This window comes from Bacillus rossius, chromosome 3 (genome assembly GCF_032445375.1).
Source record: "Bacillus rossius redtenbacheri isolate Brsri chromosome 3, Brsri_v3, whole genome shotgun sequence".
Lineage (NCBI taxonomy): Eukaryota > Metazoa > Arthropoda > Insecta > Phasmatodea > Bacillidae > Bacillus > Bacillus rossius.
The window spans coordinates 35,364,245-35,389,151 of NC_086332.1; the positions used below are offsets into that span (position 1 = coordinate 35,364,245).

The window sequence follows — 24,907 nt, forward strand, 5'->3', positions numbered from 1 at the left end:
CAACTAATGCCTTGCGGACCACCTCTGCCAAAAATCAGATAACTTGCCTTGGCTTTCTTTGCATATGTAGAATTAACTGTCAGTAGATAAAGATAAGCCATGATTCTAACAAATATTAAAAAATATTTGTACTTTTGTAATGATACTGTTTAAGTTTTTATGATTTTTGTAAATAATGTTTAAGATATTCATTTATTCATTGCATGTCACATTTTATTTTTTGTTTGTCCTATACATAATGACAAAAATTTTCTTTAATGTATTATTCATACGGTCTGGCCCTCTGATTTGTTTCAAAAATAATTATCTGGTCCTCAAGAGAAGCTCATCACTGGCCTAAATGAAGCTAATCAAGCATTATTATACTTTTGTTTATCTTCTGTAACCTTTCTCAATTCAATCTAGTAATCAAAGAAAACTGGCTTACAAATTAGAAGACAATGCTGAAGCCCTATAATGTATAACATTAGGATGATGTCGACAAGGACAATGCCCTCCCTAAGCCCGATGTGCCTCACGCCACTGCCGACCCCCTCTCCTCCCACAGACACCATCTGTTTCAAACCTCCCGCCAACAAGTGCGTGTGTTCCGTCGCCCTGCGCGAACCCTTTGGCGCCCACCCAAACTGGAGCAGTGGAGACTGCATGTTTTTAAATAATGTAATCCTTAAATATCTGTAATATATAATCCTTAAATCTTAATTAACTTGTAATTTTTAAAAAGGTTTTAATAGTTATGTTTAACTGTCTTTAATATTAATGTACTAACTAAGTTCAGCACTTCCTGCGGCCATGACACCTAGGGCCCGGGGCAGTCTCTTCTGTTCGCCGTGCAGTATAGGACGCATCTCCGCAACTCATCGACTACAACTTTTGCTCGTAACCGATCCGTTAACATCCGCCGTCGTAACTATTTAAACCTCTTTAATCAACCTTCGAGGCCTACCCCAGCGGCAGACTGTATAACTTAATTAATTAAAGCTCCCTGGAGCATTTTGGATTAATCGGGGGACTTATACTTTTGGGGCCGGACCACGCGGTGTCCTTATCAGCATGAAAGCTGGACTATGTGCTGTTTTCTGTGTTTGTCTTCAGTGTACGTGTTGGCGCCAATAAAGCTCAATATTCACCCAACTCGTTGCACTTAATTCTCGACCACAAGTTTTCCAGCTCAGAGATGGAGGTGTGGGGCACTTCAAGACCCCACAAGCAGTAACAGTGGGCCGGTGAGTGCTACTGGGGGGGGGGGAAGTCGAGCCTAGCTCCACATGGGTCACGTCACGGCCCTGGGACAGAGTGTAGCCAGGTCCACGTACCCATCCACATGGTGGCGCCCAAGGTATAAATGTACGCAGATTCAAAAACCCCCACCCTCACGACAAGGAAATTTGGAAAAATATGGTAAGCAAGGAAATCAAATAGGCAAACTACCCTTTAAAGTAGAAAAAAGATGCCAAGACCATCTACTCATTCCCACTGAAATTCAAAATTAATTTTTGTATTTATTTAAATTTTCTACACCAAATCCAATTAGAAATATGCTTTACTTAAATATTAAACCAAAAAAATTTAAGAATGTACTTCATGCATGCTTTAAAAAAAGTTAACCTAACAACTAACTATATTTAAGACTCTCAGCCCTATTCAAAATCATTAACAATTTTACAACTTACAATTGGTTACATTAATCAAACATACGATGTAACTTAAGTACACAATACTGAGCAGCACACATTGCCCTATACATACACTTCTAGCATTGCAGCCGACCTGACTACCGTCAACTCTTGCTTTGTTCATTGATAGCACAAAAAATACTTAATATAGATGGGCTTCATTTCTCATAAAGTTTTTTGACGAAATTGGAGTCGTTTTTCCTTAACTTTTAAGCGAAATTTACTTTGTTATTTGAATACATTCCTAATACTTGATTTTATCGTCACCTTGACTGTTGTAGGAGTTGGTAATGACGGAGTGGGAATGTTGGTAGAGACTGTTGGCGGACGTGAGAGGCTAGCCAGTCTGTGTTGTATTTGAGAATGTGGAATAAAGGCGAGAGTTGTGCAAATAAAGCAATGTAATAAATACATCAGAGTAATGCCAATAATACCAATGATCACTTAATACCTCCTAAGATCTTCGACATTGACGAGGGTACTCACCGATGGCACCGCGCACTTTCTGCAGCAGGACGAAGGACCTGACGGGAGCCCCGGGAGGCACAGCGGCCAGCAGGTGCTGGCGCACGCGGTGGGGGAGCTCCTGCACCTTGGCCAGCGCCACGCCCTTGCTGTCCAGCGAGTGCAAGAGGTTCCCGCTGAGAGACAGCACCGTGTCCGGCACCTGCAGGTCTATGTACGAGCCCTGGCCGGTCAAGTAGCGAGCCTGGACACGCACACATCGCCAGCTGTTCACACTCAACACACCATCAGAGTATCAGAGTATCAGAGTATCAGAGTATCAGAGTATCAGAGCATCAGAGCATCAGAGCATCAGAGCATCAGAGCATCAGAGCATCAGAGCATCAGAGCATCAGAGCATCAGAGCATCAGAGCATCAGAGCATCAGAGCATCAGAGCATCAGAGCATCTTTAGTGATCATTCCAATTCAGTTTTCTACATTTCGCATCCTCACTCGTGGTTTTCCTGTTAAAACATCACTTTCCAAGATCCTGCAATACTGCTATTCCTGTTCCACCATGGCACTGGTACCAAATGTGCCAGATTGACTTAACATTACACGGTATTTCACTCAATGCATTGACAACTATAGATTTATTTAAATTATAGCAATTCTTTATATTTATAATTTAAAAAATTACAAAAATCTTTATTGCACAGCTGACATTACACAAAAATACCCTCCACAAAATTTGTGCATTATGTGCACATTCCGACAGCATAATCTACACGCTCTGTATTATCGATATTTCTAAATCTGTAGCTAACTTTGAATGAATGTTTCATCTTAACCCTTAAACTGCATTGCACACTATCAGCTTTGGAAAAATGAAAGACCAATTGGTCAATACCAAGTGTGATTCAGTAGCAGCATCTTGTGTTTAATAAAAAAAAAATAGGCAAATATTTTGCAAGATAAAACTTTGAACAATGTTAGTATAACTACAATAGGCATATTTTTTATAATGGGTTGGTTGTACTAAGGCACAAAAGTTAGTTAAATTACTTGCAAATTACAATATTTTGGCACAACTTTATAAGGGCTGCTTGTTTACAATGAATTTTAATAGTTTACCCTCAAGTTTAAAAATACTTCCTCTCGCTACTTTGCAAGTATAGCTCTAAGAAAAAAAATTGGTTCTGTAAAGTTGGTTTACGGACGATAGTTTTATGTGACGTCATAACAAAACATTGATGAAATGATTGCATTCTTTTATGAATAAAATTGATTTTTATTTTAATAATAAAAGAATAAATATTTGAAATTATACCAGTAATCAGATTTTTAAATTGCAAGAATAATTAACCTTTATTGCCGAAATTGTTGTTGTAATAAGCAATGAAAACCACATTAACTTTTCACTTCACTTTATAAACAGTCGAAACAGTTCACGTCTAGATGACTTAATTTTAAAAACTGGTGTTTAGCTATAAAGTTTAAATATAATTATGAACAAGTTTTCATATAAATAAACTGTAATCAAATATATATCATAAATTATATGAATCACCCTAATTCTTCAGTCAATTGTAACATAACCTATTAATACTGCACTTGCCGTGCCTGGTTCCCGCAATAGCGGATAGATGTCGCGTTTAATTCGGTTCGCGTCCGTCACTAGATAGCAGCACAGTAGGGGAATAATATTTCGTTTTTATAACACGATTTTATAACACGATTTTATAACAAATACACATCCCAAATACACCAAACTTATTTATAATGCGTTACAATATTTTTTAAAACATTGTGCAAAAGATCCCGGGTGTAATTTGAATTATTATGTGTAAATGTAAAACACAGTTGTTTGTTAAAAACGTATTTGAATATTCAACATTACTTTTAAATAACAGTACCGATCGTGCTGAAAATCGGTGGACGATTGTTAAATTACATAATATATTAATAACTCAGACGAAAATATGATTGAAAAGTCAAATCAATGGTTGTTCCAATCGAGTGGAAGAGAGATGCCACGCATGCGTACAATTAGCATAACAGGACACATCCGTAGTGGGACAATGTGTGTTACGGGACACATTCGTGCATGCAGCCGGCGTTCATAGATTAGACGTTGTCACGTCAAAAAGGTTTCATCATGTTAATACTTGTTTACTATTTTTAATCCATTTAAAAACTGCTGTGAAGTAGCACCAGGTAGACCAAAATTGTCTTACTAGGTTTAAAATTAAAATAAAATATGTTATTTCAAGTGTCAACTAGAAAAATCTAGCATATTAACTGAAGCTACCAAAATCCTTATAAACATTCATATCACTACTGTAACCAACTTTCTTTTGATTCATGTACACTGCTAATCTATGTCTGCTTATCTGCAGCAAAAAATATATAGCAAGAAAGCAATAATATTTGGAATGGTCATGTGATGTGCACACATGCTGGCTAGTTCCCAATTTGACCATGGATGTCAAGTCACACCATGGTAAGTTACTTTTAATTACATGCAAAAGTAATATAAGTGTTTGCACTCTTTCAGAAGGTTTCATTCTCAGTTCCAAGGCACTATCCTAAATGAAGAGGAAGCTAGATAGTGCAGCAATGTACAACTGGAGATAACATAAGTTACATCATCGTAATGGATTTTCTAAACCGGCAAGTATGATTTTTGGGTCAAGATGATATACTAAGTAGGTTAGTCTCCGTTATATAATAAAAGTAATTTATTAGTAATTAGATATTGTTGTATCAGTTAGTCTATGGCGAGTGTGTAAGAGAGGAGGTTGACTTGTACTGAATGTAATTAAGTTGAAATACAAGATTATACAGAAGAATGTACGGGTGTATTAAATAGCAATTAGTTTAGACGAACCCACACAACAGATATCAGAAACTAGTTTCAATTTCAATAGCAAAATAGGTACATTTTAGAGAAACTATACTATATTTAAGTTCTGGCATACCTACACCATTGCTGGTTGCACATGTCAAACCTTAAAAACTGACCAAGATTGACATGCAAACACACAGAAAACTAGCCTAAATGAATATTCAATCTGTACTGTAATATTTTTATCACTTACGTCCTTCCACAAAATTTTCTGTGGATTCTTATTTTGAACTTTTGACAGTCTTGATTTTGGATTTTTTTGTGTTTGCCTATTCATATTTTTGTCCATTGACGTTTAATGTGAGATACAGTGTAACCAGCAATTGCGCATGTTGAGAATGATTTTTTTCAATTGCAAGAACTCCATTTGAAGAACTTTTAAACTACTGGGACATCACCTGCGTGGGCGTGAGCTGGAGGGAGTCTATGTCTGCGAGCACGTTCTGGAGCTTGAAGGCGCGGTATGGCTTGAGTGAGTGCGGGGGCAGCGCGAACACGAACCTGCCCAAGCTGCCGATGCTGTTCTCCCACTGGGCGGGATCGTCAGATGGCATGTGGGCCCTCACCACAGCCTGGGCGATCAGGGCCTCCACCACCTGCGGACATGCTCCCGTCTTACCTCTGGCTCTTCCTGAAGACACTCAAGGGAAACCGTCCAGAGACCAACGAAGGCATGCGAAATACAGAAATTTCCTTCATTGTTTCCTAGGAAATTCTATTGCGTTACTACTATGAACTTAAGTTTCAGCAAGTTTACAAACATGTAACAGAAACCGGCAGACATCTTGCCAAAAGTGTATTTATCTACCTCTGTATTTCTAAAATGGATGGTTTGTATGTAATCTAGAAAATAATAAAGAGTTTTAGAAAAATTTGAAACAAAGAAATTACTAATATTGGTAAGATTCTGTTACTTATATTGGTATAAATTAATGATAAATTACATACAATTTTTTAACTTACTAATTGGAAGTAGTGATCCAATTTTCCCGCATGCCTCTCACGCTTCAGTCACAATGCGTTTCTGGCTAACCTTCGAATGTTAGATTTTTTGCATGAGATTTCCAATTTTTAATGTCCAAAGATAGGTAGTTTAGTTTTGTGTTATACAAATGTCATTTGCCTACAAATAAAAGAATAGTTCTTAATAACTGTAGTACACAGCGGTACACAGCATTACACAGGTTGAATGACAATTACTGTTTTGTATGTGTGACCTATTGGTTTTCTGTTTACCCATGGTGATCAGTTTAATGGTATAGAAGTTTATGCACTGCAGCACAATTTAGCTTAGTTACAAAAAAAAACAAGATTGCACAAAAACATTCTCCATGAAAAAATACTTCGATGGGCCAACTTTCATGATGATCAGTCTAACGGTGCGAGTTTATAGACATCATACATAACTACGAACCTTTGATAATTAAACATTTCTCCAATCTAGGTCTTCTTTCACAACTCTTTAGCATTTTACCAGATAAGTGTTTGAAATCACCCAGAAGGCAGATAACCTTAAAATTGAATATTTAGTAGAACAAATTTTGATTATATTTCTGTGCAAATTTGTCTGATTTAAATATAAATATTTACAAATGTAAATCTTTTTTACAATTAGATGGTATGTACAACTAGATTTACGTCATAAATATAGTTCTTAGAATTATTAATTAACAAGGTACCTGCTTGGCTGTGATGAAGGACATCTCTTTAGTGAAGGTCAGTAGTTTGAAGTTGGTGCCATTTATGTGGAACCTTTGCAAGTCTGTGGGAGCCAGCTTTGGTACCAAATGCAAGGCCTTCAGAAACTGCTCCTCGGACAACATTCCAGATGGATAGATCTTGTTGAACAGCACCCTTGCCTGCAGGAAAGTACGAGGTAACATTACCAAAGTTAGCATACTGGGTTACCAGCATCTCAAATTTTTGAATGCTTTTGAGACCATTTAAGCACTGCTGTAACATGGTAGCCTAGTACCTTCAATGTCCTCCAATTATCTTACGTTAAATTTTTTTATATTTACCAGTCCCACCCGGGTAACTTTTTGTACAAGCTTTCATAACTTTAGGTTTTACATTTACATTAATGTTAATTTTTTTAAATTTTTGTTTAATTCTATGTTGTAAACAGTTCGCTTTGCTGCGCTGCTATAAGCAGCAGCGAGCGCTGCTCTGATGCGAGCCGAGTTGAGAGAACGCCGCAAGCTTTGAGATAGTTGCAGTGGTCACGACTGGAGATCAGACCTGCCAGAACAAGTTCTCATGCGGTCCCCAGACAAAATTTCTGACAAGGGCAAGGTACATACTAAAAGAACTTCACTTACTGACAAGTTAGGTCTCCTATTGTTTATTTGCACAAATCCAAGGCCAAGAGCGGAATACTGTTATGAATTATAACGTTCTTGACTATATTTACGTGCAAATTTAATGGTTGTTCATTATAATTTTGCACAAGATGAATAAACATTCTTAAACTACTTTATTTATGCACAAATTTAATGGTTGCTAATAATTATGATGTTGCACAAGACTAGTACCTACAATTAATTCGCCAATCAGTTTAAGTACCTACAATAACTTCCTTTAAGCATGTATGTATTTAAATATGACCTATAAGTTTGTTTTCTCAAGAGTAATGATATTTTAATAGTTATATATTGACATCTGGAATCTGAATGTGCAATGGCTGATAAGCGTTGTGAACTGGACAGTATTTATAACTCGCGCAGTTAAATGGACCATACTGTGTGGACCGTTACTAATACTAATACTGTTTTACAAAGTTTATTTTATTGCTTAGATGATAAAACTACACAATTTCCTATTTAGTGAACAAAAAGGATGGTGAAATTTTGTGAACTTTATATCTGTAGAGAAAATTTAACCAGGTAACAGTTTTGTAAAACGACAAGCTTGTCGTGAATTTTTAAAAACATATGGAAATCTACAAAACTCAGCATACCTATTTTAAATTACTTTGGCTTGGTTGGGCTATATATTTTCTTCAGATTCATTATTATGGGTGTTCTTATTTGCTTGGAGAGGTTATGCTATACATACATTTATATTTTGTATTTAGTTGAATTTAGTGTTGGTGTTCATATTGAAAAGTGATCACTAGCATTTATTGAATTATAAGCATAAGCTAGTATGCCGGCATACTTATAGTTAAGTGTATAATTTTAAATAAGGTTTCAGAAAAATATTTTTTGTTTGATTATTTTTAAGCAATGAGATGCCTTTGTAACTAATCAAATTACTGCTTCAGTTAAGAATTTTTTAAAGGGAGTTTAAGTTTAATTTTCTTCAAGTCTTACGAGGCAATCTGAACTATCACTATAGACCCACCTGGAGTCTGCCCCAGTTCATCATCATAGTGTCTTTGTTAAGCTCCCACGTGGGTAGTTGCTGTAGTTCATCTGGCATGGCTCCATCCAGGAAGAAACTATTGCTGTCAAAAACATTTCATACCAACATTAACTTCCAGAAATATTTCTGGTACTCAACATTGCTTTAATTTTTCATTGAAGTTAAAACCATCTTTGACAAAATTATTACTGGCATCTAGAAGACTAATGTGAAAACATTTTTAAAAAGCCTTCTATACTAAGGTCCTGCCAGAGTTATCGAATAAAGGCTTTTATAGTTGCCAAATATTTTAATACATCTCCTGACTCAAGGGTTGTATCACCAAGTTTTATATGTTTTGAAAAATAGATCACATTAAGTTGCCAGTTATACACTTACACCATCAAGAGGGTTTGAAAAAGAGCCCCTAAATGTACTCTGTGCAACGAAAGAATTAGTGAACTCCACAATGGAAAGGGTTACACGAGTCATTTGTGCGTTGTCCTTGATATTGAGGTGCTCAAGCAGGTAAAAAATAAGTTGAAAAGTTGTGCAGGGCGACAGTTACAAAATGTTTAAAATTCCTTGTTTCAGGTAATGCCACGCAATGACAGGAGTATTCAGCGCCAGAGGCAGCGGGTAAGGGCTCAAGCACTCAGTACAGTTCCTACAGAATCAAAAGAGCACCGGAACTTAACCGAAAGAGCGAGTGCCCTAAACTCACAGATTGTGTTGACTACAGAGGTTAAGTTCGCTGAAATCTATTAAGATCCGATACAGATAGATGAAGACTGAGCAAATGAAACCCCATTTTATATGTATTAAATTTAAAGTAAATATTTATTTACACTTGATGTAAAATATTTTAAGATTAACCAGGAAAAATATAAATACATTCATTTCTTTCCTCTTAATTGTATGTGATGGTCCACGAGAGAAGTTTTCATGCAAAAAAATTACAGTAGTGTAGCGATACTACCCACCCCAATATGTTTTTCTTTTAAGTTCCAACATTAGTAATACTGCCTGATGCAGCCATAATGCCCTGTCAGCATGTGACGAGCACAGGTTAAGCACCTGGTTACATGCTCTGAAGTCCATGCTGAAAGGTTCTCGGGGTAGCTCATCTCGATGGCAAGCCTCGCCCAGCGCCGCAGCACGGACCAAGAGTTCTTGTGCCAGGGACTGACAGAGCCCACCAAATGCCAGTCCCAGCTGCGCAGGTGGTACAGGCTGCCAATAAGGAAAAAAAAAACAGCTATTGCACAAACTGTCAAATCTCAACTTTCCAGAGACTTACTCGTACTTGCTAGCATGTTGAGATTTTGGTTTCGTACAATACAAGCACTAAGCAACTAATCTTTTCATTACCATAAAATTGTAAAATTGGGAAATAAACGTAATTCATTAGTTTTCTTTACAAATATAGTACCTAATTAGTTGCAACAAAATAAAAAATAACCTGCAAGAAATGCCAAAAATTTTTTAAGATAATTCGAAAGCAGGTTTGGGCTCTCATTTAGTTTCACACTGTCAAATTCTAGTAACGTGCAAAGCTGAATCTGAGAAACAGAAGTACTGAAACATCTTCAGATTGGTAAATAAACGTTGAGAACTCACAACATTGGTCCTGTAGTGTCGTTCAAGCGTGCCAGGAAGTCCGGAGGGAGGTGGGCCATGAGGGGCGTGCCCACGAGCAAGGTTTCCTTGAACCTGTGGTACGTCCAGTTGTGAGGGTGCGGTAGGAACCGGGCCAGGGCCTCCCCCAACACTCCCTGACTGGCCGTGGGCAAAGTCACGTTCTTCACCTGCGGAACACACGTTCGGCTGGATATGTCCGACAGGCCTGTCCGTCATCATTCAGACCAGTACCACTAGCCTACTTCCAGAATGCATCAACACCACTAGTTTTTCCTAATGTGTGTACTTTAAAATTAACAAAGCTGAAATCCTGGTACAGTACTTGTAGGCTGATTTACATTAAGTTGAAACTTAGGTATTTTTGCACAAAACACTAAATATAACAAAGGGCACACATTTGGCAATCATGTACACAGTACCATTTTTCAGAGAGTGCAGAATTTCCATTTCAGGGGTGTGAGAAAAGTGGGGGAACTTTGCTCGCTGTTTGCCCCTGACCACTTTATTTCTGTCTTTCTAGTTACCTGGTCTATGAATGCAGTCCATCTTTTCTGATGTGTCATGAGCGTGCACAGCTTCCTCAGAACCGCCAAGTTCCCTGGATCGGTGCTAATGATGGCGCCGATACTGTAACCATCCAGCTTGGACAGCTTGCTGATCTGCGGACCAGCCACATTTTCAAGTAGCACAGATTTTGTTTAGCTAGATGTACTAAGCAATGAATATCATTTTAAGCATCATGTTTTATGTGCCCCAGATTCGACAACAATGCCCTAGGTGCCACGGACAGACGTCTCTGGTTCATCGCGCCTCGTTCCTTACCAGGGAATATGAATGTTCTACACGTGTGCGGCTGGAAGGCAAGCACTCAATTCACTGCTGTCACATTAACTGTGCAACCTCCCACCTGATTCATCAGTCCACCACAGGTACCGCAACCATGCCTGGTGGCTCCCGTCTCCATCTTAGGGGTATCCATAAGTGGCGAACCACTGGTTCAGTGTGCACTATTGGTATCAGGGGAATGCCATGTAGGCTACCATACTGGCTGAACTTCAAGCATTGTGCATGATATAGCTATTTTTTCTACACACTGGTTGAGTAAAGACTAGTCCATTGTGAGTGACCCAAGATTAGCAGTGGTTAAAGACAAGTTTATGGTTTTATTCTAGGTCAATTTCAGTTTTGGAATAGATTTCAGTGATTTGTTTTAACATTGTCTTTTCACAAAGATACTGTATTATTCAACAAATATTAAACCTATTTCTTAGTACTCTTTTCAATTAAAATAAGTCACTGACTGACAGTCACAATGCACTTATACAACTAAATTAGAAATAACAGCAATGTCTAGAACAGACCTACTCAAAAATGTATTGGCAAATTTGCCATTGGTAATGAAAAAATAAGTTGCTAATAAAAGGAAATGCAAGATCAAACAATATTTTTTTTCCTATCTGTTTAGTTCACATACTTTAGTAAAAATGCATGATAAATTACATCCAGTGAATTATCTTTAAATATAAATCTTTGCACTTTCAGTAAAGTTTTATCAAATTACCAATTGTTTTCATATTTTGTTGTTGCTTAAAAGGTACATTAACTTGCACTTCAGTGTTATATGGTGTATAGACAGTTTTTCGGGGTGTTATTTCTGTTTTACTGCAATTTGCCATATAATCTTGTCCCTAGATATGGCTGGTATACAACATTAACATAACCCAGCACAACTTTTGTATAGTTTCTCGTGCTTCTGGCCAGAATGTGAATGACCTAGGTTTGATTCCCTGCAAAGTCAAAACTATCATGTACAAAAAAAATTTTCCCTTGGGTTCAAAACAATTATTTCATTGTCCCTTTTTTTCCCCAACAAGCAGAAGACAAACAGGATCATCCCACAGTCTTTTCTCTTAATACATCATAGCTATCTCCTTGTGAATCAAACACCAGTCTTGGGCCATTGAACCCAACATCGCCACAACCAAAATCAGAAAGAAATTCATGTAAACACTTTTTGTGAAATAAGCTAAGTAAATATGAGAATGTTAAAAAAACCTCACTGGTATTAAGTTGATAAAGGATGCTGGTAGCTGCGATATCACATTTGGCTTCAGTATTTCTAGCATTCCAGCTGAAACTGCTTGTTTCATGACATCGCTGAAACTCAGGTACATTTTCTGCAGTCTTTCAGGAATTTCAAGTGCAACTGTAAACAGAAAAACAGGTTACACCAAAAACAACTCTAAATTCGGCATTTTGGTGTTCCAGTTAATTTAAGTGAGTTTTCACATGGAAGTTTCGAACTTCCATTAAATAATAAACCCAAGGCACTGTAATTTTGTAAAAATAGAAATTGGCCTTTTTACAATGTCAAATTATAAGCTTTAACTGTAGAAAAATGTTTTTTTCAACACATTCCAATTATTAATGTATTTTAATTATGCTGTGGATAGGTATTTTAAATGATGAACACAAGATTAAATGCAAAATAAAATTAGAGCATAAGAATTCTACATTTGAACAAGTATAGGAAAAAACACCTTGTAACCTTAATATAGAGAAACCTGTTAAATCAAAAATGTAAGATTTTTTGTACAATTCTACAACATTTAACAATGAATTGCATCTGCATGATTCATGCAATTTTTATTAGATACACCATTGCAGTGTTTCAGTCTCCTGGAAAAACATGGGAATGCAAATTAAAAAAAAAAAATACCCACAGAACAATTTTTAATCAGCTGATAAACTTGACAGCACAGAAAATTCCATTAAAGAAATTTGGTTATGAAAAAACACCACAGTAACAGTGAGCTAAAAATGAGTCAACAGTAAATGCAACATAACCCTGGACCACAGCGGTTAGACTGAGTCCCGTCATGAGACTAAACGGGTATTACAGACTAACAATGACAGCAGACTAGCACAGTAAGCTTCCTATGACATAAAATTTGCAATGTTTTGGGAACTGGCATCGGTTCCCGTCACCAGGCATGATCTGGGAAAACAGGGTCTGTGTGTTCGACCCCTCTCCTGGCACAGCTAATGACAGGCAAGGGCTCCTACAATCTGCTATGCAAGTAAGAATTTATAATATTGGGAGGTGTATAGCTACGAGGGATGTTGGTTTTCAATTGTTTTGTGGTTAGTTTTTTTTTAATTAAAGGTATTTATATGTATTTTTTTTAATTCAACATTTTGTTAATCAATATTTCTGACAAATGCTGATATATAAATCCTGTTTTACAGTGAGACAGCATCTGTGCCTGTTAAGAACAGATGCCAGTTCTTGAAACATCGGTTTTGTCATAGGAAGCTTGTGCTGTCAGGTCCATAATACATGTGCATTTTCATCATTTTGTTCTGCTGTGTTGTCAAGGGCTGTCTCATCTGCTTTTACTGTTGTTGAAACTGGTCTACATCTGTTTCTTCTGGTATTTTAAAGTTTGACATCAGCTGATTTAGGCTTGTTATCTGTAGGTTTGTTTTTATTTTTTTTTTATTTTTGAGGTTTTTAAATAACAATGCAAAACTGCTATGGCATTATGTCCAAAAAATTGTAATTAATAAAATATCAAAAGTATCATGAAAAAACTTAAAACTTACGTAAACACCCACCTGCTTTTAAAATAAAAATATTTAGTTAAATTATTAATTTATACACTTAAATACTACCAGTAAATATTTTACTAACTTTAAGGTGAGTACAACATCCCACAAGCTATTTAATTTCAATATAATTACTTAGAAACAAATTTAAGTACAACTAGTATTTTGGTGCTGCAATATCTCACCTGGCATCTCATTGCATGGCCCTGGTAATGAATTTTGAAGGAGGCATTTTAAAGGCCTCAATTCTTCACTACTAATGGCAGCTCCTCTAACTATAAAAAAGGTTAAAAAAAATAATTTTAATTATTAATGTATAGCAAGCACAGATTATATTCTAACAGAAATGACTTCGGAAGTTAAACCACTGAGCAAAATATAGGTACAACATAAAGAGGAAATCTGATCATAATTTGTCAATATAATTTAAACTTGGGTAAGATGCAAACAATGCCACATGTGTGTACACAGTACATTCCCTATCATACACACTAGTGTATTACAAGTATTAAATATTAAGTTGTATTTGGATGCTGTCCAAATTTTAACATAAGTTACTAGTCACCAAACAATTGCACATACAAAGTAATATAAGTTTTTATAGCCCTTGACAAGGTACCAGCCGCATATGCAATGACTCAGCCTGTCCCATTTGGAAATGGCAATCAAGCAGTACATGTTGCGAGCAAAGTTTTAGACTTCATTATTCACATTCATTCTCTGTCCAAATTCTGTCAATGAACGCTCCACCGGCAACCGATAAATTACTAGAGCTTTAACTGTGATCCGTGGGTGGCAAGAAACTTGAGAATTTATTTGGTACACTTCTCGTACGTTATGCATGTAGTTATAGACAACTGTGTTTTGCAGGTTCACCATTAAAAAACTCAGAAAACAAACGAACGGTCTAGTGCTTTCCAAGACTGGTATATGCTTTTCTCAAGACAAACTGAACTTTACTGCAAAAAGAAGTGCATGGATCAAGTTCTACTGAACAAAGTTGTACAACAGTCATGTAATATTTTTCTGTCTTAAAATTATTATTTGGAATTAGGGGTTACATGACAGAAAAATGTATAAATAAAGATATTGGCCGTTTTGCCTCCCCCGTTCACCCTCAAAATCAGAAGCAGATGCAAGGTGGGTATATAGAGGATATTATATTCCCCTTTTAGTTAGGTATGTAAAATTATGAGAGATCTCTGAAGGCAGTATGTTATTTGGGTGATTCAAAGTGAGTTGTTACAACACCTGTAACAACCCCCACAGGAAGAGACAGATTAACGTATAGATTGCGGCCCTGCCTCCACGGTGTGCACAACGTCCACTGCAGTGACTCTTTCCTCTCGACAACCGTGTAGGATGACCGCGTCACGGATCATGTTTCCCCTGGAACACTTCGCGCACGCCCCTTCTCTCTTTGACGAGGCCCGAGATGTGCTTCCAATCCGCCGCGCAGCCTGCGAATAGCCGGCTTGGTTATGCCCTTTAATTCTGCCGTGCAGCAACGTCCTGCGAATTTTGGCGCTACCTTTCCCACCCTTTCCAGGTCCTGTCATGATTGCGTGCTCCCGTTTCCTCTGGGAATTTCATTCGACAACGGTTTCAATACGCTAACTCTTAGGCCCGTTCTACAATGACGACGTGAACTGATCGCCCCAGTTTCTACAATAACACGAGGAGACGGACCCGTATGTACTAGCTCGGCAATGCTCAGCTCTTCCGTTTACGATGCTCCGTGCGACCAATATAAGTCGAGTACTTGGCTGCAGTGGTAGCCATGTTTGTTTGTGTTCTAGATACGTTAAAAGTGGTTTCAAGTACAAGAATATCTAGTGCTCTATTATTCTTTGTTAATTTTTTTTATGTAAATTCTGCCTGAGCTATTTAAGCATTATAGCCTATATATATTAAATTCAATTAATATTTCGTAACCTTTAAATGCTCTCATTGGTTGCCATTTGTTAAGTTTCCGTGCCAGTTTCGACGGAATGAATGCGGGGACAAGTTAGTAGACGATATTCTTGTGGTCTGTGTACTACTATATGTACCGTGGCAAACCGGGAACAACTCCCCTCCCCCTCTGCAAGCACTCCGTCCTCTTGTCGCAGACACAGCAAGTTAGCGCTGTGTCTCAAATACGTTAGAATTTAAATTGTTGGGACGTTATAGTTTGCACGATACCAAAGTACGATTATAAAAGTCCGCATATACCATCCATTCATCGATCTGGCGAGAAAGTTTTTAATTATGCAAGAACTTAGTCTGGAAGTAAAAGAGGGACCATTAACTACGTCGCCCCAGTAGAAACGAAGGTCGAATAGTCTAGTGTAATCGGTCGTGGGAGAAACAAGGCCAACCGCATTATTTACATTATGTTCGGCGTCCAGATACCGGCCGTCCACTTGACACCAATTTCCAGACGCACGGCTCGGAACAAACAAGCTAGTAGTCACAGGCTGGTCCGATACGCGCTTCCTCGAAACCGCCGGCTCCTGTCTAATTGGCTCTTTCGCAAGCTACTGTTGTAGCTTTCCGCGCACGTCTGAATCATCGCCAATGTGCGATACGCATGTCACAATTACGTCAAATTACGCACGGAGTAGAAAGTAGGAGCACATTACGCTATAGCTATCTACACTATTTAGCAATTAACCGGTATAATAAATGCTCGTATATGTGAAAATTTGTCCAAGAAGTAGCCAGCAGCATTTATTAAAACCGTAATGGCAATCCTGAAAGCTAGCTAGTTCTCCATTAATGTATAGTTGATGGTGCTGTAAACAATGACCCAAAGATAGGTATAAGACTGATTTTTTTTTACCTTAATTACGTTACGAAAGAGTAAAAGTTAAAAAAATATATATTAAAATATAATTAATGTGCCTTTGGTACAGGTGCTTTGTCCATCGTGTTAACCAATCCCATCATTGGCTAACGCGCTGATCACAACCAGTAGTAAATTTTCTTGTCATTCAATCCCACTGTAGGGCCATTGCATCAGCGGGGAGTTAGTTATTCCTGGCGCAGCCCACGACGCGAGAACACAGCCTGGAGGAGGCCGAAGTGGCCTGATCGTAAACGCTCCAATCCGCGAGCTGCTGGAGACATCGCGCGACCGGCCGACGAGGAGGGGGTCCTTCCTCCGGGCCTGATTGATGCCCCGGGCTCACGACCGGAGGGTCAGAGTTGAGGCTGCCTCCTTGACCCGCGGCCCCGCCCACCCCTCCGCCGCCCCCGTCACGCCACCCGGGTGACAAGCGTCCCCGCCGAGCTGCAGGCCGAGCACCGCGGGACGTGGGAGCCCGAGCCAAGGTTAACCAGGGGAGCAGTCCGCATACTTACCTTCCGGCACATCCACAATACGTTAACACGGCAAAACTAACCCTTTTAGCATATTCGTCAACTGAAGTGGAAACATGATTATTAAACTTTAAATGTATTGGTCATGGTGTAGCCTACATTCTAGTCTACATCATTATTTAAGGCTAAGAAAAAATAAACATTTTATTAAGTTGTGTTACAATATAAAACATTTATCAATATGTATTATAATTATAGCATATGACTATGACTACATAAAAAATAGTTTCGTTAAAATTTAAAAAAAAATTAAGATGGCATCTTAGATAATGGCAGTGATAAAGTTGTAAGTAACAATTTAGTTAAATTAATAATACATCAGTTGCCTGTTATGTTCAGAATAAATTAGCTGTAAACTGACATTTTAGTAACCAAACATATAGAACCAAACTTAAATCGAACTAAACTCCGCGTAATTAAATGTCTTTCATGCACGAAAAAATACTTTTACTGTTTGAGCCATTTCTGCTACCTATAGCTTTCTACACATGCCTAAAAATTGTTTCAGGTACAAGTAGGTATTCCCTAAATGCTTTGGTCATTCAAGAGCTCACTAACTATCTACTTCAGATAACCGACTGGTTCTTTACCTACGTTCAAAACTATCAAATTGCACGTCAATTCGCCTTCCAGACAATTACTGATGCAGTGTAGCTGTGGTGTTTTAACGGACAAATGGAAAAATTCAAAATGCTTGTATTTTGATTATTAAGATTTCTCCATCATTATTCATACCAACATACATATTTGCATTTTAAATCTCTCCATTATTATTACACGCATCTATCTAACTTCTAAAAATATTTTCTAATGTACTGATCTTAATACACTGGCATATGTATGAACTTTCACACTTTAACACAAAATATAGAAATTAATTTGTATCGCCCCTACTTTGGTACATACGAGTGTTACGGGTGAAAATTTAGTGAACTTTTAATATATAAACATTTGAAACCAGTTAACTTAGTACTTTCAACGTGTAAATATTTTTAAAGTTAAATAGACCGTGAGGAATGAAGGTGGTCATTTTTCGCTCACTGACGTTTTGCGAGCAGAACGTGACGTCAGTTTGAACAGCAAGATATATTTTTTGAGACCATCAAGCAGTGATGAAGCTCCTCGCGAGTTGAGATTAACTGCCGCCTGCTCTCAACTGGCGCCCCAGTTACGACGAATTATTTACGACACCAAGACCTAAATACTCCCAAGACTCCCATGACAGGTCAACTAAATAACTCACGCAACGCTAAAGTCACAAGCTGTCTCCGAATGCCAAAAATATCATTGAAAGGAGCATTTTAAGGTGTATCCATCTTTGCTGTCCTTAATAGTTTCAAGGAACCTCGCAATATCACCCATGCAGTCTTTCGTGAATGTACGATCCTTGGGTCTTTCAGGGGCTTGTAAAAATGTGAGAAAAGGTACTAGTTGAACCAGCTCTATACACACTGCCATCCACAATGATCAACTTGCAAGGTGAAAATATTAAAACATTGCTGGGAAATAGAATAGCCAGGAATATGTAAACCCAAACAGGTTTAAGTTAGCGTCGCAAGAATTCGGACATTGTTTCAAGACGTGTTTCTCACTAAATGCTGCCTGTATATTTAAGGATCTTCAGTTAAGGCTGCGTCAGGAAAGGGTTCATCCTTACTATCGCAAACTTACAACCATGTTGACTAGTTCGCTCAAAACGGAAAAAGAAAAAAAAATCAATCACGAGCATATAGTCAATATTGTTCTCTTATCACATAACCAAGCTAATTCCTTAATCCGGATGGCTGATTGTTGTATATTAATCCTGTGGTACATTTTTGTTTTTAATTTAGTAAGTTTAAGATCCTGCCCAAACAAAAATTACAAAACAATTGTCAGGTCTTCCAGAATATTTTTCTTTCGTATTCTACTATCACAAGTTTTTATAATGTCTAAATCTCTCAACGTCCTAAATTAAAACAGCAAGCATCATGTAACCACAGAATAAAGGGATAAACTTGAATAAGTGATATGAAACTTAAACTTGCTCACTTTCGATGAGGCGTTGCACAACCAACAATAGTGTAGCCAATACAAACATTAATAGGTATCTACTAATGTGAAACATGCAACTACCTCGACATGGCAGCTCAGGCCGTCATAACGGTTGCCAAAACCAGCTGGTGCTACCCATGATTCAGTGCACCACCGCCCACGGACAAGCAGTTTATTGTGGAAACACGAGTCCAGTCCACGTTCAACCGCCGACGAAGCGCGTCCCAGCCAGAGAGCTTGTAAACAATACTGTTTACAGCCTCAAGTCCCAGCGCTGTTGTGGGCAGCTGCGCGCGTGTGCCATGCATCGCATGAACACTCGCTCACACTGATAGTTCACTCTCGAGGATCACTATCACGATACTCGCGTAAATATGTCTTGGGCCCTTCTTTCACGATGTGAAGCCGTGTTAGTTAGCTCGAAGTAATCTTCCGGGTGTGCTCTGCAGAGTATGTTTTGCTTAGCGACTATTTTTAGGATTCAATGGAATTAATATGTTCTTGACAAGTAAACATGATTTAATAGGTTTTAACAATAAAATCACATTTCGGCTGGTATTCATAGCCATGTCATTAGTAACGTATTGAGACCGTTTTTTTTTTCTCAAGGCAGCGAATTTCAATACAGGACATGTTTCATAGTCCGTAAACAAGATGAGCTTCATGAAGACTGCGTGCTCAAGCAAGAGCTTGTGTGACGTACCTACGGCAAACTAAGACAAGCTAATGATTTTCCTTTCTCGCAAAAATCAATTTCAAATCCTATAATCCACCCCCCCTCCCCCATCCTTCGCAAATTCTTTAGATTTGACTCGTCGTTCTCGTGACGATTCATATAGAACTCTTTACGCGCAAGTAAAACACATCCTAACACGACAGTAGCTTCATTGCCAAATCTGGCTTCAGGCAGCATCACACGACGCGGAATATAATCGTTAAAATACGCAATAGGTTAATCTTCGTAAATATTGATTCACGAAATCACGGGGACTTACCTGCAAGGCAAAACCAGCCAAATCAAGAGACTTGAGATACCAAGCTTCCTACACCAAGAGGCGGCCCCAGGATCCTGCGACTATTTGGCCCCGAGCTAGTGCATTTCATTTTCATTTTCCCCATTTGCCTTGTGTTTGGTTAAATATATGGTCGTTCATGGAAAAAGTAAAATTAAATTTTTATTAGCGCCTAGTTTGAAGTTCTGGCCAATACCCGAGATTTCATTATTTCCTATTAGAATAACTTTAAAAATATTTTATTTTCTTGCACAGAGATGAAATTTTTCAATAAACCATCCCTTCAGAGTAAATTTAGAGACATGTAGTGGGTGAAAAACATGTTTTCAGATTTTTTTCTTTCCGTTCTAAAATGCCGCGATATCCGAGTATTTACTATCAAAATTTAAGATTAGCAAAACCATCGTTGAAATTGAAGTTCCAGATTGGTTTAAAATTACAGTTTTAATAGTTTTAAATTTTTCGGTGCAAGGCCATGGGCCTCTTCAAAATACAGTATATCCATAAAATAATGCCCCAATTATAAAATGTAATAGTATCAACTGTAAGCGTTCTGTGTTGGTTCTTAGGTCACAAAGCGTAACCTAAAACAGTTTTATATAAGAACATGCGAATACTGCTCGTCATTTTCTCACTTGCAGCGCGAAGGAATGGCTCTTTCCCCCAATTAGTGCAGTGTGAACCTGCACGAGAGTGGTTGAACGTCAAGTCCCTGATCGTTGGATTGGCAGTCATGGTGGAGACGAAAGAGCTTTTTCGCTGGCCTCCACGTTCACCTGACATAACACCATACTTCCATTACTCCGGACGCGTTAAGCAACGAGTGGGAAGAATTGGACTTTAGGTTGAATGGATGTGTGCCGTATAGTTTAAGGTGCACATATTGAATATTTGTAAAAAAAAAAAAAAAAAAAAAAAAAAAAAAATGTTTACCTTTAATCTGATGTATGATTTGTTGTAAATCAAACTTAAAATATGCCATTCAAACGGACATTCTTTAATGAACATCATGTATCATGCCACTATAGAAGTACACGGCGCACGCTATTCTATACAGTATCACACTAGAAGTTGGCGAAGTGACGCAATGGTGAAACTAGACTCGCACGCCTGAAGTCATGGGCTAGAGTCCTGGTCCGACTGTCAAAATCAGTTTTCCACTGCCCGAAACATCAAGAAAATTCTGGCGATGGTTCCATTCCCATTATTTAAAATTTGGGTATAATGTCCTCTTGAGATTTAGGCGTAAGGCCAAATTTAACAAAAACACTGGGCGAGATTTCTATAACTTCTGTGAAAACCATTTAAGTGTTGCCTATATGAAAGTCGTGTCGACTGAATGAAACATACGCGTGAGGTTATGTTTAGTTGGCTGAATCTAATTTGTGTTGTGCGTTTTTCTCACTTCAAATAAAGTGAAATTATTAATTTCATTCCTAACTAACGGTTAACTATCGAGACTCCTTAATACCGGCTAATAACCGAACTCTAATAAGATAGGCGAGTAAAATACCTATGTTTTATTTTCCATTAAACTCTTGCTAACCACGGTGGAATTGCTTATCCTCTACGCAATGCAGCGCACCGCCAGACTTCCAACAGAACGCCCACTTAACGAAAATGTGTTAAAACTCTCGACGTACCGCGTCAGAGGAAACTTAGAGCTTGTTATCGAAACTATTTAAACGAGAGCGGAACGCGCTTCTACTGGAACTGGAACGCACGTGTGAGGTGTACACTCGACAGGACGCTCTCTCGCGGGTCTTAACCGGTGTCTGGAAGTAATTATGTTCGAATTAGATTTATCATGGATACGTATCCAGCCAAAAATTTTCCTGTGTTTGCCAAGAGTTCGTCAAACGCAGCGAACATTGAAAAGTAGCATTTCACACTCCAAACATGCACACAGCAGTGAATTCTATTTAGACTAACAAAACGTGCACATAATTTTAGAACAAAGTTTGGAATTAAATAAACCATCACTCACGTAACCATTTGAATTTAAAAATAAGCAAACCCAGTAAATATAATAAAATATTCAATAGCAATGTAACTACGATATTAATGCCGCAGTTTTGTAGCGAACTGAATCATTCCAGAGATGACCTAAGGATTATATGTCGAACTTTATCAAACATACAAGATTTATACATATTTAAATATTCATAAACCACGCCATGAGAGAACACTTGTGACCATTCGAATTTAAACACGCTAGTACACATGACTAGCCAAATGTAAGCAACCTTAATGCCCGGCCCCATTTGACTCACCACTTAGAGAGACTGTCAGCAGCAGTAGAATAGAACCCGCCGACGAATGGCGGCGACATCTCGGTCCCATTTCAGAGACAGTGTTTCTCCCTGAACAAAACAATATTGATGCGTTACATACAAAATTAAATGAAAACTTAAACACAAGACACACCCACGAAGGTTATTTTCAAAGAGTTTGCAATCGCAGCGAGTTGAGGTAGTCGCTTGTTGCTGGGTATGGTAAACATTACGTCCAAGGAGAACTTTTTTTTCTTTCCAAAACTGGTTTGCAAAATCAAGTTTCCAAAGCTGAGATTATTCACGAGACCCGCAGAAACTAGGTCAGGCAGCTCGGCGCCGGCATGCCTTATGGCAACTTTCCCGATGACTTGAAGGTGTCGCGAGGTGAGACCCCCACGCAACGGCATGCGCACGCTCTTACCTCAGACGTATGCTCTTTCTGGCGAGGCGTCTGTTACCGCAGGGCGACAACCTCCGAACCAATTCACACGCGTACTACGCTGACACGCACCTGTTCCAACTACGGTACAACACCCCTCCCGCCGATCCCCCCCTCCTTCTATTTTACACTTCCCCCGTACTGCGCAGGCGTAGCAGGCACTCTTGCTGAATGGAGGAGGGGAACGCGATTGCACGTCAGAATCGCTCGGCAATTGTTTTCGTCTGTGTCCCGGTGTGACGTCACGCCCCCCTCCCTTCACTCTCAATGCGGTTTCTCCAATACGGCTTCGCGATGTCTCGTTTGTGGTTAGTTTCCACGCGCATCTTACAACCGGCCCGAGCAAATTATCTTTGCTGGATTCGTGATCTTACAAGGACAAATAATACAACATATCTGTCTCACTGCAATAATAATTTTACGCCTTTTCCCAATGCTTCCCTCTTTTTTTTTTTTTTTTTGTTAGTTGAAACTTGCATGGGCATGCCACCGAGCTGAAAAAGAACTGTCATTAATTCGTGTAAAGGACGTACTTACGCATAGAAGGAGGGTGGGAAATACCCCCCACCCCCCCCCCCCACCAACCCGAAATTATAAAAAAAATTATATTCTCACCAACAAAAAAAAAAAAGTAAGTCGAAAGCAAACCGTGGGCAAAGTGGTTATATCCGCCTCCCACCCCTCAATATAATTTTTCGAACGCTAATTGATTCGCGATGCAAAGACATTTTACGCCGAGAATGGCAAAAAGTAGGTAACAAACACGTTTCTTTGCGCAATACGAGTTTCAATGGCGGGCATGTCGAGAAAAAAACTCCGCAATACCACTACTGCAAAGTCAATAAATTGCGAATTTCCATGTTAAGAATTGAAAATTATAAACCTGATCGTTAAAAACCTGAGCTAAATAATCAATAATATAAGGATGTTATTAGGCTGAGTTATTTCCTTTTATAGTTTCGTCAGTGATATTAAAATAACAATATTGGTCCCCCTTTTTTTTATCATAGTTCCATACCCCAACTAGCCATTACTGGGCTCCATTCTTAAGAATGTAATTTTTCAGATCTTAGTGAAATGTGTTTCCCCTACTTCCAGCATTTCAACCAATACCATCACGAGTCTATCCTTATCCGGCGTGAGGGATTCCCTATCACAGTAATTACTCCCTGTCAATGTCATGTCCTGACACTTTAGGAAGAAAAAGTTTGTTGTAGTACAAAAAAAATGTGTGCATGGACTTCACGCACGACAGAAGTGAAACTTCTTTTTTATTATATTATTAGGTATAGGAAACATTATTCTCTTTGGATGAGGTCGCAGATCAAAATATATATATGCAAGTATGTGAGTGCTAAATTATGTTATTGCACAAGTATGCGAGTCTTAGAAGTATGTACGTGTGCAGGTGTGCGAACGTGAAAATGTGTAAGTGTGTAAGCGTGCAAGAATGATGCGTCATTTCTTCCTTTCTCCGCCATCTCCTCTACCGGTTCCCCCACCACTTACCTAGGTGTTTCCCCTCATGCGATCGGAATTTTCGTAACGGTCGAAAATTGTTGCCCCCTCAGCAAAGTAGTTTCACTTCAAAAATGTTTGTGATTTGGAAGCAAATATGTTTGGCAATGTTTCATAAACGAAAATTTAAAATTCACAGGTCTTGGTAGTAACAACCCCTTTTACCAATGTAAATGAAAGTTACATCCCACTGTCTGCGAGTTATTTAGAAAAGCCACGCTGCAGTAAAATATTTTTTTTTTACCAAGAACTATTAAACTGCCTTAAAGACCGATAAAGCGTGTTCTGTCAACACTATCTCACAATAACTATTTACTTTTGAAAGGCGTGTTGCTTAATTTCGGGACATTTGTTACATTTTGTGAGCGAACGACCTTCCAGCTTCATAAAGTTCATCCCATCATTATATAGTTTAATGGCCTGCACCATTAAAGTTCAGGCGTGATCTCAAGTCATTAGCTGGCTTGATCATTGCTTGACCACATTTTCTGTTGCACCATTGTGTTGTGGGCGCTGAGCGAAGATCATTGGGAACTTCGATATGAACAAGACTCTCGGGTCGGTTCACAGCAATGATCTCGGATCAACGCAGCACCTGCAGACGTGACCGGCATTTTCACAGACTTTATGCAGGTTGAT

The 24,907-nt window shown here is 38.5% G+C and overlaps 1 protein-coding gene across 2 annotated transcripts in view; it reads right to left on the reverse strand.

Moving 5' to 3' along the window:
- LOC134530516 (uncharacterized) overlaps window positions 1-24,907 on the reverse strand; it is a 49,812-nt gene that overhangs the window by 19,559 nt on the left and 5,346 nt on the right. The window contains exons 1-11 of one of the 2 annotated variants that reach the window (XM_063365400.1): window positions 22,733-22,842; window positions 22,309-22,398; window positions 13,811-13,900; window positions 12,077-12,222; window positions 10,541-10,675; window positions 9,996-10,183; window positions 9,453-9,608; window positions 8,376-8,478; window positions 6,710-6,889; window positions 5,429-5,626; window positions 2,163-2,385 (exon numbers count right to left, since the gene is read on the reverse strand). In XM_063365400.1, the coding sequence (XP_063221470.1) occupies window positions 2,163-2,385; window positions 5,429-5,626; window positions 6,710-6,889; window positions 8,376-8,478; window positions 9,453-9,608; window positions 9,996-10,183; window positions 10,541-10,675; window positions 12,077-12,222; window positions 13,811-13,900; window positions 22,309-22,378 (1,489 nt within the window). In that variant the 5' untranslated portion in view covers window positions 22,379-22,398; window positions 22,733-22,842. Of the gene's footprint in view, window positions 1-2,162; window positions 2,386-5,428; window positions 5,627-6,709; window positions 6,890-8,375; window positions 8,479-9,452; window positions 9,609-9,995; window positions 10,184-10,540; window positions 10,676-12,076; window positions 12,223-13,810; window positions 13,901-22,308; window positions 22,399-22,732; window positions 22,843-24,907 lie in introns of those variants that run through there. The other variant, XM_063365401.1, reaches the window with a different exon arrangement.